This window comes from Volvox carteri (genome assembly GCF_000143455.1).
Source record: "Volvox carteri f. nagariensis unplaced genomic scaffold VOLCAscaffold_3, whole genome shotgun sequence".
Taxonomy (NCBI): Eukaryota; Viridiplantae; Chlorophyta; class Chlorophyceae; order Chlamydomonadales; family Volvocaceae; genus Volvox; species Volvox carteri.
This window is the reverse complement of record NW_003307546.1, coordinates 1,906,612-1,925,280: the sequence shown is the minus strand read 5'-3', so window position 1 is coordinate 1,925,280 and position 18,669 is coordinate 1,906,612. Positions and strand designations below refer to the sequence as shown.

The 18,669-nt window shown below is 58.8% G+C and overlaps 5 protein-coding genes across 5 annotated transcripts; 3 read left to right on the top strand and 2 right to left on the bottom strand.

Annotated features, from left to right (window-relative positions):
- Positions 1 to 752: 752 nt before the first annotated feature.
- On the top strand, positions 753 to 3,476 carry VOLCADRAFT_103033 (uncharacterized protein; the record flags this gene model as incomplete). The annotated part of the gene is made up of 4 exons (XM_002946570.1): positions 753 to 845; positions 938 to 1,041; positions 1,835 to 1,964; positions 2,281 to 3,476. 4 exons carry the CDS (start codon positions 753 to 755, stop codon positions 2,539 to 2,541), a joined length of 588 nt encoding a protein of 195 aa, XP_002946616.1. The 3' UTR covers positions 2,542 to 3,476.
- A 329-nt stretch (positions 3,477 to 3,805) lies between these two features.
- VOLCADRAFT_116019 (uncharacterized protein) lies at positions 3,806 to 6,032 on the bottom strand (the record flags this gene model as incomplete). The annotated part of the gene is made up of 6 exons (XM_002946402.1): positions 3,806 to 4,069; positions 4,395 to 4,463; positions 4,595 to 4,639; positions 5,139 to 5,222; positions 5,773 to 5,859; positions 5,952 to 6,032. 6 exons carry the CDS (start codon positions 6,030 to 6,032, stop codon positions 3,806 to 3,808), a joined length of 630 nt encoding a protein of 209 aa, XP_002946448.1.
- A 1,090-nt stretch (positions 6,033 to 7,122) lies between these two features.
- On the top strand, positions 7,123 to 9,780 carry etk1 (choline; the record flags this gene model as incomplete). The annotated part of the gene is made up of 9 exons (XM_002946569.1): positions 7,123 to 7,176; positions 7,470 to 7,556; positions 7,784 to 7,873; positions 8,173 to 8,367; positions 8,455 to 8,649; positions 8,818 to 8,918; positions 9,411 to 9,467; positions 9,528 to 9,552; positions 9,631 to 9,780. Coding segments are annotated over 9 exons (954 nt in total), but the record flags the coding sequence as incomplete, so codon positions are not given.
- A 1,423-nt stretch (positions 9,781 to 11,203) lies between these two features.
- Positions 11,204 to 15,821, bottom strand: VOLCADRAFT_103032 (uncharacterized protein; the record flags this gene model as incomplete). The annotated part of the gene is made up of 9 exons (XM_002946401.1): positions 11,204 to 12,030; positions 12,411 to 12,489; positions 13,115 to 13,210; positions 13,459 to 13,575; positions 13,837 to 14,111; positions 14,500 to 14,719; positions 15,090 to 15,263; positions 15,549 to 15,692; positions 15,747 to 15,821. 9 exons carry the CDS (start codon positions 15,819 to 15,821, stop codon positions 11,525 to 11,527), a joined length of 1,686 nt encoding a protein of 561 aa, XP_002946447.1. The 3' UTR covers positions 11,204 to 11,524.
- Positions 15,822 to 16,651: 830 nt separating this feature from the next.
- camC (calmodulin-like protein CamC) lies at positions 16,652 to 17,422 on the top strand (the record flags this gene model as incomplete). The annotated part of the gene is made up of 2 exons (XM_002946568.1): positions 16,652 to 16,915; positions 17,270 to 17,422. Coding segments are annotated over 2 exons (417 nt in total), but the record flags the coding sequence as incomplete, so codon positions are not given.
- Between the last annotated feature and the right edge of the window lie 1,247 nt (positions 17,423 to 18,669).

The following is an 18,669-nucleotide window of genomic DNA, read 5'->3' as shown; positions in this document are numbered from 1 at the left end:
GGACGAGGGCGGCCATCGGGACGACGAGACGCCAACGACCCGCTGGATCCGCGCCGACGAAGGTGCTGGCCACTGCTGGACATAAATCTATAACGTTTTAGCTGTATGACTGAGAGTATGGGCACTTTCCGAAAGTGGTGGACTGCAGTTAGAATTGTTCCCTGTGCCGCTAACTTAATTTTGAAATGCCAGAAAATCTAAAGTCTGTTTAGTCCTAGAGCTAATGAGCCTACCATGACTTGCAGTCTGTTCGTTCGGAGTTGTGTTGGCTTTGGCACTCACAGTGAGAACAACAAAGGTGACTCGCTTTCATCTTTGGATCATCCTCAGATGGCTAGAAGGTACTGACCGTATGCAGCAAGTCGTTTGTAACGCTGATCGCGAGCAAGCATAGCAGAGCTTCAACTACCTCAACTGAATCGAATGCATTTCAGACAAACCCCCTGGACATTGAAGGCATAGGAAAGCCTCATAATAAAACCTCACACATACAGGGTCGTGTATGTGACGCCAGTGTAGAGTTGAAAGAGCCCTTACACAACTGCTCAACACTGCAACACATCTCTCAAGGCTATTTTGGCTAGCTCTAAATCCTTTCACGTTTCATAGTAATGATGAGCAACGTAATCCAACGGCCTTGCAACTCCTGTATCCGTCCGTGCTCACGCATTCGTGCGGTCGGGATTCCTGTAACCAGCACAAGATATGCCCAAGCTAAGCGAGCAAAGCCATGTAATGCTCTACGGCGAGAGATGGAGCGTGTCAGCTTTGGCGACGTCTACCTGGCTATGCAAGAGCGAGTGGCTACAAGAGGGACACTGCCAAAAGCGGACGGTCGCGTTATGGTGAGCCTGCGATCCACTCTCCTTGCTATGATCTCTCGCATCTTACAGTTGCCAGTTGTACACGGGCTTGCCCTGTTTTTTTGGCAATTCAGGTAGAGAGCATCCGTTCCTTGGAGCAGGCCCAGCGCTCGCTTGCGCTGATCGCCCGGCACGTCGCAACTAAGCGCGAAATGGCAGGTGCTCTCGAGCTCGACTGGTGCGTACGTTGTGGTAGTGAGACTGACCACTGACCATCCTTGCCGTATTGCTGCTGCATAAGCTCAGCCAGTGGAACGCTAGGTTCCTCCGTGCGATTGCTGTCCAGTTGTATGGGAGCATGCTCACTGAAAATTACGGAAATGGCCATGGTCTTAACTAAACCTTCTGGCAGCGTGGCCCACCCGTACTGGACGCTGGCAGTTCATTTCTGATTTCCTTTCATATAATTCCCACTATACTGGCACATGGCATATCTCATCCACCATGACAGGGCCCCATACCACTAGCGCACCGCAAGCACGTGCTATCGTGCAAAGCGCTGACCTTTATGTACAGCCCCTCCCTCAGTTTTTTCTTGCCGCATGCCTTCCTGGCCCCTCTGGTTTCTCTCATGATTCATGACGTTGAGGGGATATGACGATATCCCCCTACTATGTTCCTCGTGTTGGACGGCCACATGTTGGGACAGGTGCTTTCGCCAGTGTCCACGTCGAGAGTTGAATGCCCCAAAGGTGGCTGCGGCTGCTGCTGCTGCGCAAGCAGGGCCCCGTCACGTCGGGGCCCTTCAGCTCCAGCAGAGACCCCCCTCAAAAACCCCTCCTTCCTTCCGTACAATTCACCCGCGCCAGCACCTCAATCTGGATCCACTCGTCCCACACCTGCCGTACTTCTCTTCACGCCATCCCACCTATATCGCCTCAAGTCATATCAGCCTCATTTCGCATCGCACTACCTGACTGACGGCCATGCTTCGCACTGCCTGCTACGCTGCTTGCTCTACGTTTTCTTAGGCCCGTACGCAAGAAGTGGCTGGCACGCATTTGCGAGATAGCGCTGCGGATGCCCAACGGTAAGCCGCTCATCCTGGAGATGTTCGCCAACGCTGACACCTTCGCCCTGTCGACCTACTTCGCAGCGGAGGTAAGGCTGATGTTAGCGGCGGGACAGGATGGGGCGGGACGGGACGGAGGGTGCCTTGCTGCCTGTGCTCTCGCAGCCACGTGACGGGGGGGCCCTGTTGTCCCACGGAGCATCAAAAGAGGTCGATGGAGGAAGTGTTGGTGCTAAGGAACCCGTGGACGGGTGGACCCACGGGCTCGCGGATCCTATGGGCCGTGTAAGCAGACGCCACCGCAGCTATCTCTGCCGAGCCTTAGAGCCACATTATCCTGCACCGTGCCGCACCTTCGCGCCTAACCTTGTTCCACCGCCGTTCACTACCCCTCGCTCTGGATAGACGGTAGATCAGCTGGCCGCTGAGGGCGCCGAGGTGGCGCTCCTGACCCGGCTGGTGGAGCTCTTCCGAGCCAAGCGGCCGCCGGGTGACAAGGGCGTCGCAGCGGCCTACCACAGGTTGCTGCGAGTGGTCAAGGAGCGGAAGGACGAGGCGGCGACCAAGGCCGCAGCGGCGGCGCTCAAGGAATACTTGGCACCAGCAGCGCCTTCTCCGGAAATTGCTGAGGTGGTGGCGCCAGTGGCGGTGGTGGCTGCTGTCTGAGCTCCGTGTGGATTGGGGGGGATGGGGTTGGACCCCACCTAAGCCCACAGCTGAGAAGGGGAATGTGAGGATGGGGTGGGGTGAGAGACGAGGCGGCGGCGGAGGGAGACGAAGAGATGATTCTTTGGGCTCACGGGCTCGAAAGAGACGGTGCGGGAGCAGGCCTTGCTACGGTGTTACTCTCGCCGCGACGCTGTGAAGAGTGTCGGTAACTCGCGTGAAAAGTGCGAGGTGAAGAGGTGCAGCCGCCACAGCCGGAAGAGCTCAGACTGCCGTGCCTGTGGGGGCCGAGGCTGGTCGTCTCCAGAGCTGCGGGACTGCAGGGGCTGCCACTGCTGCAGCTGCTGCTTCTCGGCGTGCCGTATGCGTGTCTATGCGGTGTCTTGGTAGGTCTGGCGGAGTGTCGTATACATGAAGGGGTTATTTGGCATGTGGGGTGGTGAGCATGCACGTATGTATGTGCGTCACATTTTGAATGGCGTCCTTTGCCACCCGGTTTCGCGCCGGAGAGCAGGTGCTGCATGACCACCCGAGCGAGTTATTAGGGCCTATGCCTACATATGGCCTAACTTGGCCATTTCTGGAATTGTTGGGTTGTGTAGCCTTGCTCTAAACGAATCCTCCAGGAGATGTGACGTCTTTCCAATTTTGCTGCAGAGGCGGCTGCGTTTTCCCTGCTGCATCATATTTAGTTGCCGGCCGCTGCTGCGGCGTTGCAACTCGTTTTTGTTGAAGTTGCGAGGATGAGGAACCTGTTTCTTAAAACCCATAGGAGATTATGAACATGTTGCATTATTGCTTCAATTTATCGCGAGAAGTTTCCCAAAGTGCGGTACGCCTAAGCGAGTGTGGCCGGTGGTCTCACTCTTCGGCCGAAATTCCAATCATATCGAGGTACATTATGCCGACCATATCATGTAAACTTGGGGGTTGCCTGACCAAGCCGCTCCAGGACAACCGGTCCGCGCTACCGACCCACCATATTATGGCCGGTGCGCGATGACCGATAAGACGCGCGTTACCCCACCATTTTCATCTGCACTCATGTCCTTGCCGTACACATGGGCAGCGATAGCGGGCAGCCAAAACGCGCCCTCCACTCCACACCTCACCCTCCGTATCCGCATTAGGTCCCTAAACTACCAGGTCACCCTGCGGGGCCTGTGGGGCCTAACTGCCGCATCCCCAGGCGCCGTCACCCACACGGAGGACCCACGGGTCGCATATATATGGCGTCACCGAACCCACTGGCTAGTGCGGGGCATTATGACGCCTTGGTTCTTTTAACCCTGCCCTTGGCCGACCCGCCCTTGGAGGCCGAAGAGGGGGACCCGGCACCGGCAGCAGGGGCAGCGGCGGCGGCCACGGCTGCCCCGGCGGCCGGCGCCTTCTCCTTTTCAGACCCCGAGGCCGATGGCGCCGACGCCGCTTTAGTGGCGGCAGCAGCCGCAGCAGCAGCCTCCGGCGTCCCCGGCTCTGGCCGGAACTTGTCCTTATTCATGATGGCCCAAGTTTGGAACATCAAACCCTATACCGCAGCAAATGTAGCAGCAGTAGCAGAACATTGCATGAAACATACACGAACCAAGGGAGATTTTGACATCCTCCCCACTGCATCCTTTCTCCCACCATGTCCCCAAACGAGTCCCTACACGAAGTAGAGCGGCGCACCTGGGAGCCCGGGCGCATTGGGAGCGCTGAGCCATAGAACCAAAGACTTCAAAAAGGCGTCAATGGGGGGTCCCGGAGGGGTTCCTTTCCTCCCTCTCACACACACACACACTCTCTCTCGCAAGCATCACACGTACTTAAAACGATGCAACTTGACCTCTAGTCCGGCTCCGCGCACTCACCCCCACGATCATGAGCACTGCAAAGCCCACCGTCTTGTAGTCCACCTGCTGGCCCGCCTCGAAAGCCTCCTGCGCAGAGGGTAGTGAGTGCAACTTGGGCCTCACGGGCAGGGAACGACCGTCTCCCACATCGCCATACATGCATGCGCCCTCGCGAGCTCCCACCCCGACCCCTCCACACCCAGGGTAGCCAATCTCACCAGGTTAAGTTGGCGCTCGCGATGCTCGGGGACGTCGAGGGGTTCCTAGTGGGGGGTTGGTGTGGAGGGGAGGTGGGGGTTACGGGAAAAGGTGAGGTGAGCCAGACACCTAGTGAGGTCACAGGTGGGGAGGGACGAGGGGGGCCCACGTGTGTGTGTATGTATGTGTGCTTGTGTTGTGTTTTAGGAAAGTAGGGAAGGAGCACGGGCTGCACGGGCGCCTGGCAGCGCGCGGCGGTAGTGTGACGGGGAGGGGATGATGGCGGCTGATTGCGTGAGGGTTTTGACAGGGTTGCGGTGCATGAGAGGCACACCGGTAGAGTGAGCCCACCCATCAAGAGCTTCTATCCAGGGACTTACATGGCGCCGAGCTGGCGTGGTAGGTGGTACCAGCAAGCTGGTGGTCCTGGTGGTCTTCGGTTTTTCGGAAGGGGGAAGACTCAGGCTTCAGCCCCTCGACCACCCCCTCCCCCGCTGCCACCTCCCCCCCATTCCGGGCCCACCCCTCCCAGGCCACACCCCGGAGCGCAGCCGGCCCACTCACCGCCAGTGCATAACCACTGGTCACAAAGTCACGAATCCGTTGAACTATGTCCTCCTGGTCAAAAGACTGGTCAAACATGTACATCTGCAGAAACAGCAGTCGTAGTAGCGGCAGCCGTGGCAGTAGCAGTAGCAGTAGCACCACAGAAAGGAGCCAGGAAGGGCCTTATGGGTTATGGGTGGGCCGAGCCTTGAGGAGAAATGTGGAGGTACGTTGTGTGCGCGTGTGCATGTGAGCTGCCACCAGCTGCTGACCTCCCACATGGGCCGGGGGAGGCAAGGATGAAGTCCAGGGGAGGAGGAGAGATGGCCAGGGAAAGGTGGCGACGGCCAGGATGGGGCTATCACAGCTTCCGCGTGCACAGGGCCGTGCAACACAGAATAGCGAGGGCAGCTGCTTTGTAGGTTGGTGGTCTGAGAGTAGGTTGCCGCGGAAGCCCCTCCTAGCCGATACTCGGCAATCGGTACCCGGGCCCACCCCGCCCTCCTCCCCCCCTTCCTGTCACGTGCGGGTACTTAGCCAGCCCCTCGCCCACACAGACCTGCTTACTACCCAGCCACCTAGCCACCTAGCCACCTAGCAAGCCATCCAAACACCTGAGCCCACATAGTATTCCGCAGCCGCAACCGCCTACCTGACGGTTCCTGAACAGCAGTATGCAGGGCGGGAGGATCACCTCACCAAAGCGACGAGCCAGCTTGAGATTGCGAGCCACGTCCACCTGCGCAGCCACCACAACCGCAACCGCAATCGTGGTCAAAACAACAACAACAACAACAATAAGAAACCCGTATCAGCCCCAACATGGCCCACGAGGCCGATGCCGCCGTAGCTTTCTGGCAAGCCAGCTCCATAACTTTCGGAGGGTATAATCTGGTCCTGGGCTTCATACATATAGCCCTATACCGTTAAGAAACCATCACACACCATAACAACAGAGCGATGGACCTGTGGCTGATTTTACAGAGTCCTTGTTCGCTTGATGGCATGTGGGTGCTCCCAAGCTGTCCGCATCGCCACAAACGGGCGGATAATATATAGCCCGTGTGGCACCGAGGGAATGGAAACTGCCTCGTAGGATGGCCATAGCGCCCAGTGGATACACTGGGCATGTGCCGTGCACACCCTGATGATAGATATCTGGCTGAGCTGGAAAAAGTGGGTTGGGCGGTGGTGATGGTCTGGCTAACCGGGGGCAGCAAGTGACCGTGAGCCGGAAGCGAGTCGCTGGGGTGGGGAACTAGGAGAGGGAAAGGCGCTGTGGACAGCGCCTGTGTCTGCTATGAGCTGGTCATGCGATGGGAAGGTTTTGGGCAGCGACTCGGCCAATAGTCCTGCAGCTGTCAGCTGGGCTGCGATCATCACGAAACCCGGAAGGAAACGTGCCTGTGCATAGATGAGCTCCTTTTCCTCATCGTTTGCCAACTCCGTTAGCACAAGCGTCGCGCGTTCGTGGCGTTTCAAGGTGCTGTCGGTGAACAACACCGCCCAGACGCCCGTCGTCTGTCCGGAGGACGCTTGCGTGTCGTGTTCAAAGTTTGCATCTGTCAATTCAATAACTTCGGTAGGATAGGATGATCCGAGGACGCTAGACGCAGTAAAGAGCAGCGTTAACAAGAAGACGCTAGCCATGCTTAAGACTCGCATGGTATCAAAACAGAAAACCTTATTGCGAGCTGCAGATAACAAATTAGTAGGCCACTTGAGCGTTGTCATAGTTACTCATGCCATGATGTCCAGTTGCCGAGGGTATCGCAGAGACAGTTGGTGTAAGGGTATCGTTGGGCCCTCGACCAATACAGTACATCCGGGGTGAAGCACAACTGCCCGTGCCTGCAGTGATCTACAAGCGGCAACAGACTTATAAAGGTTAAGCTTTGCTTGTCGCAACTTTCATAATTTCCAATCGATGGGGGTTCCTGAGCACCCGGAGTGCGTCAATTTTAGCCATGGACAGGAGGAGGCTGAGCGACAGGTTAAACTGCTCTGCACGCGATTGCTAAAAGGATGGAGCGATCTGCAAGCACAAGATATGCAGGTAAAGCGCGAAGCGGGCTGCATTGATGTGGGACCGTTTCCTGTTGCTAACGTACACGGCCTTGAACCAGACGACACAATCAACGCTGCACCAGGTGCGGCTTTTAACTTGTACTTATCAGCCTGTATGAGACTTACACTTAACCAGCGCCCACCCCTTACGATCGGTCCATGAAATGCAAAGGAATTCCGCCCTCCCTCTGCCCCCCCCCCCGTTGCCCTCCTGCCCCGGTCCTCCTGGGGAACCCCCTTGGCCTCCGTCCCCCCATTACGATACCTCCAACCCCCCTCCAGGTATCCCGCATCAGTGGTGGGATCTCCAATCTTTTGGTGAAGGTGGAGCCACCGCCGCCGTTGCAGCCCGTGGCCGTCAAGGTGCGTGTTCCCCAGGCAGCGCTAAAGGTGGCATGAGGCCGGGAAGGAGTGGCATGAAGCGGGGAATTAATCCTGTATGTTGAAGGTTTAGGTTGGGGGTTCTGCGGAAAGAGAGCTACGGCCTCTTTCCCCCAGCCTTCATCGCTCCGTGTATTGCATAGCACACAGGCCCCACGGCCCCCACTCACCTTCACTATCCATCCATGCATGCATCCATGCATGCGTGCATGCAGGTCTTTGGCGACAAGACGGAGCTCCTGATCGACCGGGAGGCTGAGAAACACCTGCTGCTGAGGCTCAACCAAGCGGGCTTCGGCGCACTGGTGTGTGTCTTGTGCAGGGTTTGGGATTTGATTTCGGAGCCCTCTTCCCTTTCCCTAGTTGCCCTGTGGTCCCGAGCTGTCATGCAACGTACACTCTTTCTGGATCCCCCAGCCTTGGTCTAGGTTTAAGAACTCACTGACGGTCGAGCGCCTGTCCAAGTCCTCGTGAACGATCCGGCAGCTCGCATCGTCTATTCTACCTTGTCCCCAACGGGTCTGGCCTTGGCCTATTGTGATCCATGTTCGGATCCAGATCCAGGTTTAGATCCAGAACCGGATTCGAAATTCCCCAACTGCAGGTGGTTGGGCTATTCGGCAACGGCCGCATCGAGCAGTTCCTCACCGCCAAGACCCTCACCCCGGAGGAAATGTCCGACCCACGGTTCATCCCACACATCGCACGTCGCCTCCGCGCATTCCACGACCTAAAAATGGACGCCGAGGCCGCCGCCACTGCCGCCGCTGCGGCGGCCTCGGCGCCCAACCCTACCGGGGTACCCACGGCATCCTCAGAGGAAGCCGGTGGATCTGCAACCGTTTCCGGTAGTCCGGGGGCGGTTTCGGAGGCTGCACCTTCCCAGTGGGACTCCATGTTTTGCTGGTTGGCGATGGCAGAAGGGTTGTCGTTTGCACACGATCCCGCCAAGCAGGCGGTGTATGACAAAGTGGATTTCAGGGCCATGCGCACGGAGCTGACCGCGCTGCGGGAGATGTGCGAGCGGGTGGGGTCCACCCGGGTTTTGTGTCACAACGACCTTCTAGCCGGAAACATCCTTGTTGTACAGCACCAGGCGCAGCAGGCGGAGCCGCTGCAAGACCAAGAGCGGAATGGGCAGAGTGGGAATGACCTGGCGGCAGCGCGGGTAGACAGGATAGCAGCGATGACGGGTACGGCAGGTACCGCCACGGGTACGGCTGACGGTGATGTGCTGGCGGGCGGCGAGCTACAGTTTATCGACTTCGAGTACAGTTGTCGCGGCCCACGGGGCTTTGACTGGGGCAACCACTTTAACGAATATGCAGGCTTCGACTGCGTGTACGACAGGTTAGCGGTGCGGGCCTAGGGTTGCCGTCCTGCTGTACGGGCCCCGGTGTGGTGAAGAGGACAGAGGGGTCGAACCTAGCAGGGAAGGTTGTAAAACGAGACACGCCTGCGAAAGCCGGTTTGGGGCGGCGAAGGTAAGGCCTGAGGCCGGCCATCAGTGACCTCACAAGTGCGGCCCACGTCTAAACCCGAAACCAACTGTCGCTCCTTCCGGTCCTCCACGGCAGCACTGCCGTTGTCTCCGCACCCCCGTCCCCCTTTTCCGCCTCACTCTGCTCGTGATGCCACACGGAGACTTCAACCAATCTCAACCACCTCAGCTCCAGACCTTGTTCCCCCCTGTCCCATGTCCGCGGGTTTCCCTCCGGCCCTCGCAACGTCTCGATGTCCATTTCCCCACTCCCAGCCCACCCCCCTTCCCCCGGTGCTTCAACCGTACGGAGGTGTTTTCCCCCGCCCAAAACCCCACCCGCTTGTTGCCCCCCTCCCCAGATTTCCCTCCCCGGAGCAGCAAAAGGTGTTTTTCCGCCACTACCTCTCTCCACGGGAGTTGCAACAGCTGGCCAGGGAGCGCTGGATGGCTCCCCGGCAACAGCAGCAGCGGGACAGCGGCAACAGCAACCAAGGTCAGGGCGTCGACAACGAGGCCGAACGCGGCGGTGAGGGCGATGGCGACGGTGGTGAGGCAGCGGCGGCGCTGGCTGCCGCGGAGGAGGCGGTCTTGGACTGCCTGGTGGCGGAGGCGTGCGTGTTTGCGCTGGCTTCGCACGCGTACTGGGGCGTATGGTCCTTCATCCAGGCGCGCTACTCCCCCATCGACTTTGACTACCTGGACTATTCTCGCATGCGGTGGGCGGAGTATCACCGGTAAGGGACCGCGGCCAAAGACGCAGCCGCAGTTTGAGCTCTTTTGCACACACACGGACACCTCAGCGCTGGCGCGCTGTTAATGCCAGATTGCGCGTGTCTTGCAGTGAGGCGCGCTGCGTATGGAAACCAGCGCTCCGAAACCAGATATGCACGGTAGTGCAAAGCCCAGGAAGCGCGGCGTGCAGTGCCGTGCGCGCGGGAATTTCACCTGGTCTATGGGTCATGACTCTTGCGTCGTGGATAACACATGTGTCTTGCGGCCGCGCATTCTACCTTCAGTTTTCATTGTTGATGTCGGTTTCCAAGATAGCGCCTGATGATTCGATATGGATGACCTCTGCGCTGTGTTTAGATGTTTATCGGTATCCTCTAAGTGGGCCGCTGGCCTGTACTCCAAACAATCCCTTTCCTGACGGCCTCCTTTTTTTGTTTTGTGCATGAATCCGTCTTCCTCAGCCGCAAGAAGGAGTTCTTCGAGCTGGTGCAGCGCGCCTTCCCCGCAGCTTCCACATAGCCCGTGAAACGGTGTGAGACCCAGTATTTGCCCAGTATTCGCCAATTAACCAGCTGGAACTACTGCTACTACTGCTGCTGGTGTAAGGAACGAATGTGGGGCCGGTTTATGGCCGCTGGATTGTTGGGGGCTCCCGGCCCGCCACCTCCTGGTCTCCACCTCCTCAACCTGTCGTCCAGTCCAAGGGTGTTGCGTGGGGCCGTGTCCCTGTTGGGTTCACTTTTTTCTTGCACTCGGGCATTGCGCGATTTTCAGTGATTTGGGATGGGAAAACGTACGGCACCGTATGCCAACCTTCGCCCTGCATCCATGCACATATGACCCGGCTTTCCGTATTTGGTTCGTCGACACCTTCGGGCCTCCTTGCGCTGTTTGTTTTGTTACCGGATATACATACACGTCGACTGCACCGTAAGCCGTATCCATTCCTTCATAGGATCTCGCCCAACGTTTTTCACACCGCACCCCCCTAATGGCACCTCGCAACTGCGGGGTATCGGGGGCGAGTGAACTGACACAATGCGGCTCCCGCTGTCAATCAACCGCCTGGACAAGAATGTAGCCAAAATGCGCGTCTGCGAGCACCAAATAATCTTGCTGCAAATTGTAAGTAAACATGTCGGCGTTGTCCAAACTCGCTGCATTCCCGGGAGTCATCGGTGCCATCACACGGCACAAAAAGGCTAACTGCGGGGACACGGTTGCTCAATCGCAAGCTATCCTGGCCTCGTCTGTCTCTGCGCCTATCAGTGGGGTGCTTGTTGTTTTCCCTCAACAACAGGAACCAGTGCGCGCATGAGTGCATGGTCACTTGCTCGCTGGCCAGGTTTTGTCCATCGCCTGCAGCCCCCCTCTTGCCTGACGGGAGGTCAGGGTCCCAGCCCCAGCTCCTATAATCTAGCACCTGCAAGCCAGTTTACTTTAGTCAGATTATAATGCTAGTCCATTAGATTTATTAGTTGGATTTTAGCAATGAACAGTCATACCACGACCAGCAAAGCGAGGGAGTCTTGCAAACACAAGCAACCACCAACCGGACTCGCTAAAACGACGCCCTAAGAACCCTCCACTCGCGCCCCAGTTGCCGAACGGGGGATATGACACCTCACATAGATAGAGGGCAGAAACAAAGCACCAAGTAACGAGCAACCATGCATCTGGTAAGCACCAAGTAATAGCAACAAAGTAGGAGACCTGGTAGCAACCAATGGACGCCTGTCCCTCAGGACGCGGAGGCTCCCGCTGGTGTTGTCTTCGTCATATCGCCCAGCACCCTGCGGTACATCTCTGCCGTAGCCTCATCAGGCAACGGCAGTAAAAACTCGCTCCGCGCAAGCAACGGCGCTGCAGGCAGGTATCCATTGGCGTGGTGCAGCTCAACGGATGGAAATACGGACCCACGGGTCGGAGTCGCTGCCGCCACCGTCCCCATGGCTGCCCCATGGCTCTCCTCCCCTGCAACATCGTGCCGCTTGCCCCCACTCCCGGCCCCATTTAGGCCGGCGCCAGAGGCATGACTGACCCACGGGTCACTGAGAAAGGGCTTCAGCAGGGACACCCGGCGTGCGGCTGCCAGCGGCCCCTGGCTTTCCGCTGCGGCACGAGCCTCCAGCAGGTGCCGGCGGTGTTCGTGTATCGCGGCCAGCAGGCGGGTAGCTGCGGGATCGGTGGGCTCGGGGGTTGCGGGTAGCAGCGCTGCCGGGGCACCGCCCTTCAGACTGGGCTGCCCTGCGGGCGAGTGGTGCGTAGGAAGGACGGAAACGTTGAGACGCATGTCGCAAGAAAGCACTAACGGAGCTCTAGCACTCAGAAAACACTGCAGACGCCGCAGCCAGGGAGAGTGGCGTGGTGGTAGTGTAGTGCAGGATGGAGATTGATCCCAAAAGGCCTTCCCTTCGACGCGGTCCGGTACAAATACAGATACAGGGTGCTGCAGGCTCTTGCAAGTGATGTGTTAGCGATTTCTCCCTTGGCCACCATTCCGTCCGTTGCTTGCGACTCGTGCAGTTCTTGCTTGGGCGTCAACAGTGCTAATCTGCGGGGACGTATGTCTCCCCTTTTGGCGGGACTGGGGCCCCACCCCGCCCGGGGCCAGGCGGCCACCTCACCCGTAATGCGCCCCGGTGACAAAGTGAACTCGATCCACACGGGAAGCAGCGGGCTGGGGCCACTGTGGCGGTGACCTCCCTGACGTCCCACCGGTGGTGGGGGTGGGGGGCAGCAGTGGCGGGGTTTGGGTTGAGGTTGGTTGGACTGATAGATAGATAGAAGGGGGGAGCTTTACAGAAGGGTGCAAGAATGTGGAAAAAAGAAAGCTACGGCCGGCGTCAAAAGGATCCACTGCCGACGCGGGTGGGCGAGGGGGTGGGGGGCTGGGGTTGCCGTCCTGCTGTCATGCAAGCTTTTGATGGAAAGATGAAACCAGGTGTGCCGCTGTGGTAGCGGCGGCGGCATGCGAGCAGGCGGTCTGCAACCGCTGCCACAGCAGCGAGCTATCGTCAACATCGCAGTGAGGTTGACCGAGGCCGGGAGCGGGGTATAGGAACAGACCTGGACCAGGAAAAAAAGGTCTTCTGGGCCCTGATAACATACTCGCGAACGTGTGGGATGTTGTGAAGTGTCGTAACCTGCAGTCAGCCAGCTAGCCAGCCAGTACGGCTCTTATTGACCCTTGCCCCCACACACCCACAAGCCCCCACTGCCCCCCCTTCCGACGGCCACCCGGGCAACTCCCGTTCCAACCCCGTTCCGCCAAACCCAACCCCTCTCTCCCCCCCCTCCACACGGCTCGCACCCGGCGGCCCCCACTCACCCTGGCCCCCGCGGGCACCGCCCACACATCCGCCCACAGCTGAGTCCCGGATAGCGGCGCCAGCAGCTCTATACTGCTACCAGACCGCTCAGCCAGCTGCAGGTGAGCAGGTGACGAAGGGCGAGGGTCGTGGTGTGTGCAGGTCAAGAGGTTTCAGCCGGGGACCGGGGCCAGTATGCGACCGCATGCGATGGTTTGGGTGTGTGGCGACATGACATTAGGGCGGGTGGTAGGTAAGCACCAGCTCAGGTCTGCACAGGTAAAAGGGAGGGCCGGGGCGGTGTGCCGGGGCGGTGAGCAACCCTACCCCTACCTCATCCGCCATTCCCAGGGCCCCAACCCACCTGCACCAGCTCCTGCGAGTAGCCCACCACCGCCCACACATCCCCCGCCTGCAGCGCCCGCACGTGGTCCTGACTGCTGAACAACCGCACCTGCCGCCGGAAGGCTGCCACGCGACCCTGGGTGGCGGGGTGGCGGTGATGGCGGTGGTGATGGTGGTGGTGGTGGTGGTGGTGGTGGGAGCAGAGGAATGGGGGCGCCCACAAAAACACAACACATCAAAAAGAGGAGGATCCTCGAGGAGGAGTGCGAGTTTGCAGCGGTGGTATGCAGTTCAAACGGTAGCACGGAAACAAGAACACGACTGATTTTCGACCCGGTGCTCACCCCGGTGTTCACTTCCAACCCCCTCCACGCTTCGCCTCCTGAACTGCACGTACCTGCAGCACCTCCTCGCTGATACCCGCGGCAGCCAGCTCCCGCGCGCTGGCGTTGACGGACACCCAAGCCCTCCCCGACTTCCCCCCGTCCACCCCCCTGCCGCCTCCGTCCCCCAAACCCGCGTTTTCTGCTGCCAGACTCCGCACTGCCGCAGCCAGCAGCTCCCTGGGCGAGTCCAACATGGCCACACGGCCCGCAAGTGCCGGCTGTAGCAGATCGCACCAGTCCAGAATGGGCCGACCACCGCGGCGAAGAAGGCGGTCGCGGCGGTAAGCTATAAGGGTGCAGCCCCACCTAAATGACGGGGGGTTATACATCGTTCAATAAACAGGGGAGAAGGGGGCGAGGGAGGCGGCACGGCAACACGGCGAATAAGTTAAGGGGGAATCACTGATGACGCAGGTGCGCATGTGTGTGTGTGTGTTGGGGGGGGGGGAGATCAAAGAAGGTCGATTGGGTGGCGGCGAGGGAGAGTTACGGATTACACAATTGCACTCCTCTCCCTTCCCCCGGCCGACAAAGGGGCGCTGTCAACACCCCCTCCCCGCACCCTTATCATCCCGCGGCGCGGCGTTTTCAACCCCAGTTCAAAAACCCTGAACCACCAACCCCGTGAGATCTGTCTCCCTTCCACACGTGCATTAACTACCTGTACGGCGCACCGTACACTTCTCCTGTAGGGTCCGGCATTCCCGCCGCGTTCCTGTGCCCCAGTTGTCTCAGTCGCTGCGGCAACATGCGGTACCAGCGGCTGGAGGTGGCTCCAGGGATGGGCTGCAGCAGCCCCCTCTGGATGGCGGCACCCATCCAGATGTCCCCCAGGGTGATGACGTCCGCCAGCCCCGCACTGCGCTTGTTCTCCCCACTGGTGTCGGAAAGCTCCTAAACGAAAGGGTGAACGTCTTAATGAACGACTGTTTAAGCGAACGAATGCAGGGTAACCATTTTTTGGGGTACGGAATGGTCGTTGTGCGGGAGGCAGGAATGCGATGATGCACAGATTGAACGGGGGTTGAGTCTCCAGTGGGGCTGCGAAGATGAAGCGAAAACAGTTTCAACGGGGTCATCCGGTGTTTACCTCCCTGGATGCACGGAGGTGTGCGTGTTGCAGGTGCTGCCGCCCTGGGCTTCCGTGAGAACTTCCCCATTCTCACTTTTACACTCCTTCCACCGGTAACCCAACCCCTTTCCCTGCACCCCTGCGCTTCCCCCCTCTGGACTCCCCCCCCCTGGAGCCCCCGTCCTCACCTACCTTGAATATATCCGCCAGCTGCATTCTCTGATCCAAAGAGAAGCCGCAGTACTTCCCGATGGCAGTCTGGAAGTCCAGAGTCCATTGGGCGGGGATGGAGCCGCGCAGGGCCACGATGGCCAGTGTCATGCCGTGCTCGAACGCCTGCACCTCCGTACCGTCGCGAAGGACCACCTAGTCAAAGACGGGTAGGGGCAGCGGCGTAGCAAAGACGCGGGTAGGGCGGGATGGGATGGAAAAAGATCATCACATAAAAATGAGAGGTGACGCAAGCATGACTGAAGTAGGGGCAGCAGCGCGGCTTGGCAAATCCCCGGCAAGTCCCCGGCGCGGCAGATGATGTATGATGGCCGTAAGGCTCGCTTTGTGAGTTTGCAGCAGAGGAGGTGAACAGGTACTGCATACAGAGATGGAGCTGTGTTGAGGCAGAAGCTGCGGGGTTTTGTTGGGATTATCTACCGTCTTCGCGGCTTGCACGGGGTCGCTTCCTGCCATTGCACCCAGCGCGACCGCAGCTCCAATGGCGACATGCCGCCTGGTCCATGGAGTTGGCCAGCTATCGTGGTGGGAGTCGGAAGTGGACGGCCCGTCTTCCGGAGCCTGCTGCGCCATCACAGAAGCAGTCGGGATGCGGCGCGGTTGGAGCGATGGCCGCACCCGCCATCCATGTAGGCGAGTACAATTTGCATCTTGATGGACTTGTTTCTGCTTCATGCGCGACTCTGTGGTCATTCTTGAGACACTTGAACAAATTGAACAAACATCATAAGCTCTGGTAACTTATACTAAATACGCAATTAATTATGGGCCAAGGAATTGACAATCTATCGCTTGCAAACAGTGCACCATTTGTTGGGAAAATTGTACTACTGGAACATGTTTCAGTTCAACTTTCACATGGTCAAACCTGGGAAGTCCCCGGCAAATAAATAACATTTTTGCATATCTATCATTAACATTGTGATACACGTGCCATAAGCTTACACTAGCATCTGCATCTCTACTCGGTGACACGCCGTTGGCGTGAAGGAGGCGAGCCAATGGAGGGAGTGGTCTGATGTCTTTGCGTCGAGCTCTTCAGAGCTCAAGGACAGCAGTTCCGCCGGAGACCGTTGCTCGGCAGGCTGAAAACGAGGCAAAGCCTTGGTCTCGCAGAGCCTGGCCACGGGAACAGCTTCGAGCGCACTGGCCACATCTTACTGTGCAACAGGTATGTTTTGCTGAATGGAAATGGGGGGCTGTCAACTGTGCACGTGTTATTCATGCGGTTCTAACTGGAGCAAGGCAATGACATGACAGCGAAAGCTAAATGTCCGATCAAAGTTTGTTTATATTGCATCGTTGAGCGTGCGTGCCTTGTGCTTGCAAATACACTTCCGTGTAGTAAGGGCGTGAGGAGCCTTATCATAAAGCGGGTCAAGCAAGAGAAGTTTGAGTCAAACCTGTTTCAACACTTAGGATTGATCTTGTTTAGCCACGTTCGACGCCCACCGTGGCAGTTTAGTGGATTTGTACAGGTGAATGAGGGTTGTTTAATCCTATTCCTGCCATAGGTTGAGCTACTGAAGGAGGTGTTTCAGCTTTTTGACACAGAAGATAAGGGTTACTTTACAAAGGATGACTTGTTTTTCGTCATGGAGGCGATGGGCGGCAGCCCCACGCCCCAGGAGCTTGATGCTGTCATGTACGAGCTGGACAGCAACGGGGATTCAGTTGTTGATTTTCCTGAGTTCCTTACGAAGTTTCTCACCGCAACGGACGAAAAGGAACTGTTGTCCGTCTTCCATCAGCTTGCCATTCAGGAGGGCGAGGGTAACGATGACCGTGTCCTCACGCTCACAGCTGTCGAGCGGAGCTTCCAGGTATGCGGGTGGGCCCTTTTTCAGATTGGGTTTGCTGAGAGATGACAGTGGGGTGGGCACACTCCGACCCGCCGTTCGGACCGCCCCACCCGCCCGGAAGGGCTTCGTCACAATCCTTCCCTTAGGCCACTCACTCCGCCATCGAGCTGAAGGAAATTACACTTCTTCCGATCATCACTTGTCCCTACCTATACCCGCCCGCTACCTTCCACCTCCACCTGCCCCATCCCGCCACATGCACGCACGGACCCACCGACGCACCCTCCTCGTTCAGCACATGCCGCTTCATTCATACAATCTAAGATTTGCAAAACCCAGTTCGCAAAACCTCGTTTGTTCGCCCACACGCTGACGCAGTACGTTGGCGAGCGGCTCACTGACGAAGATAAAAAGTATCTCGAAATTATCTTCCGGGGTGCTGACAAGGACAACAACGGCCGGCTGGACATTAAGGAATTTACAGCTTACTTGGAAAGGATGGACGATGAGCTGTTCATGGGGCAGGCGGGGGCGCTGGGAAACCTCCTGGCGGCGGCGAACATCAGCGGCAACACCAAAGGCCTGCGCAGCGGCCGGTACGGCGGCAGCCATCGCCGCATCAATGGTGAGGACAACGGCGGCGGCGATGCCTCCGCCACCGGCGCCACACCCGCGGCGGGTGTTACCGGAGACCCGGACGTGGCGGCGCCGATGCTCACCAATGGCCAGCTTCTCGCCATGGCAACTAGAGCCCTGAGTGGCCGTGGCGGCAACGGGCTGCCGGATGACATCGAGAGCATCACCAGCAACCAGGGCGGCCTGCGCAATTCCTTTCTTTCCAAGCTGAGGCGTCGACATCGGCGCACCTCCGTCAACAGCAGCACCATTGCCGCCATTGCCGGCCAGCTGGCAAGCTTGGGCGTGACCAGCGGCGGGCGAGCCATACGCGCAGGCAGCATGAACAGCGCCGTCTGCATGGCGGCAGGGAGCCTCCTGCAGCAGGAGGCCGCGGAGGGGGTACGCTCCGCGTCCAGCGCGCGCATGCCTATGCAACCGCACAGGGCAGGCGCCCATGCAGGGCCTGGGCCGGGTCCTGGCCCACGCTCTGGCTCTGCACCGCACTTTTTGGTGGAGGCTTCCGGCGTCTCAGCGCTGCGGCTGGTGTCCTCTACGGGGCAAATCGGCGGGTTCCTGTGCCCCGAAGAGCAATCACCGAGTGCGGTTCCCGCAACGGCGCCCGTGGCTCTGAGCCGCGGAGGGTCGTTTGGGGACAGTGCGGCGGCGGCGGCGGCAGCAGCAGCGTACGGCACAGCGGGACCCGACGGCGGGTTAGGGGCAGCGGCTGGTTTTCCGCGGCAGCAGTACCGGCACTCGTGGCGGGCACCTGGCGCTGGCGGCAGCGGCAGCGGCGCCGGCGGCGGCGGGGGAGTCACGGAAGCACCGAGCCCTGGCGGGCATTCACCCCACCATAATCACCATTGGCACCATCCACATCCACATCCACATACCCACCTGCATGCTCATTCCCAACAGCCTCCCAGGTTTCATCAAATGCGCAGCCAGTCCATGTCGGCGGTGATGACGGCCCCTTCGCCGGGGCCAGCGCTAACACCGTTAACGATCCCCGCAAGTGTGCGCGACCCTGACGAATCGCCGAGTGCTGTTATGTCCACCTTCTTTTCTCCGTCCGGGAGCGGTGCCATGGGCAGTTCCGGATCGCCCGCTTCGGAGCGGCAGGG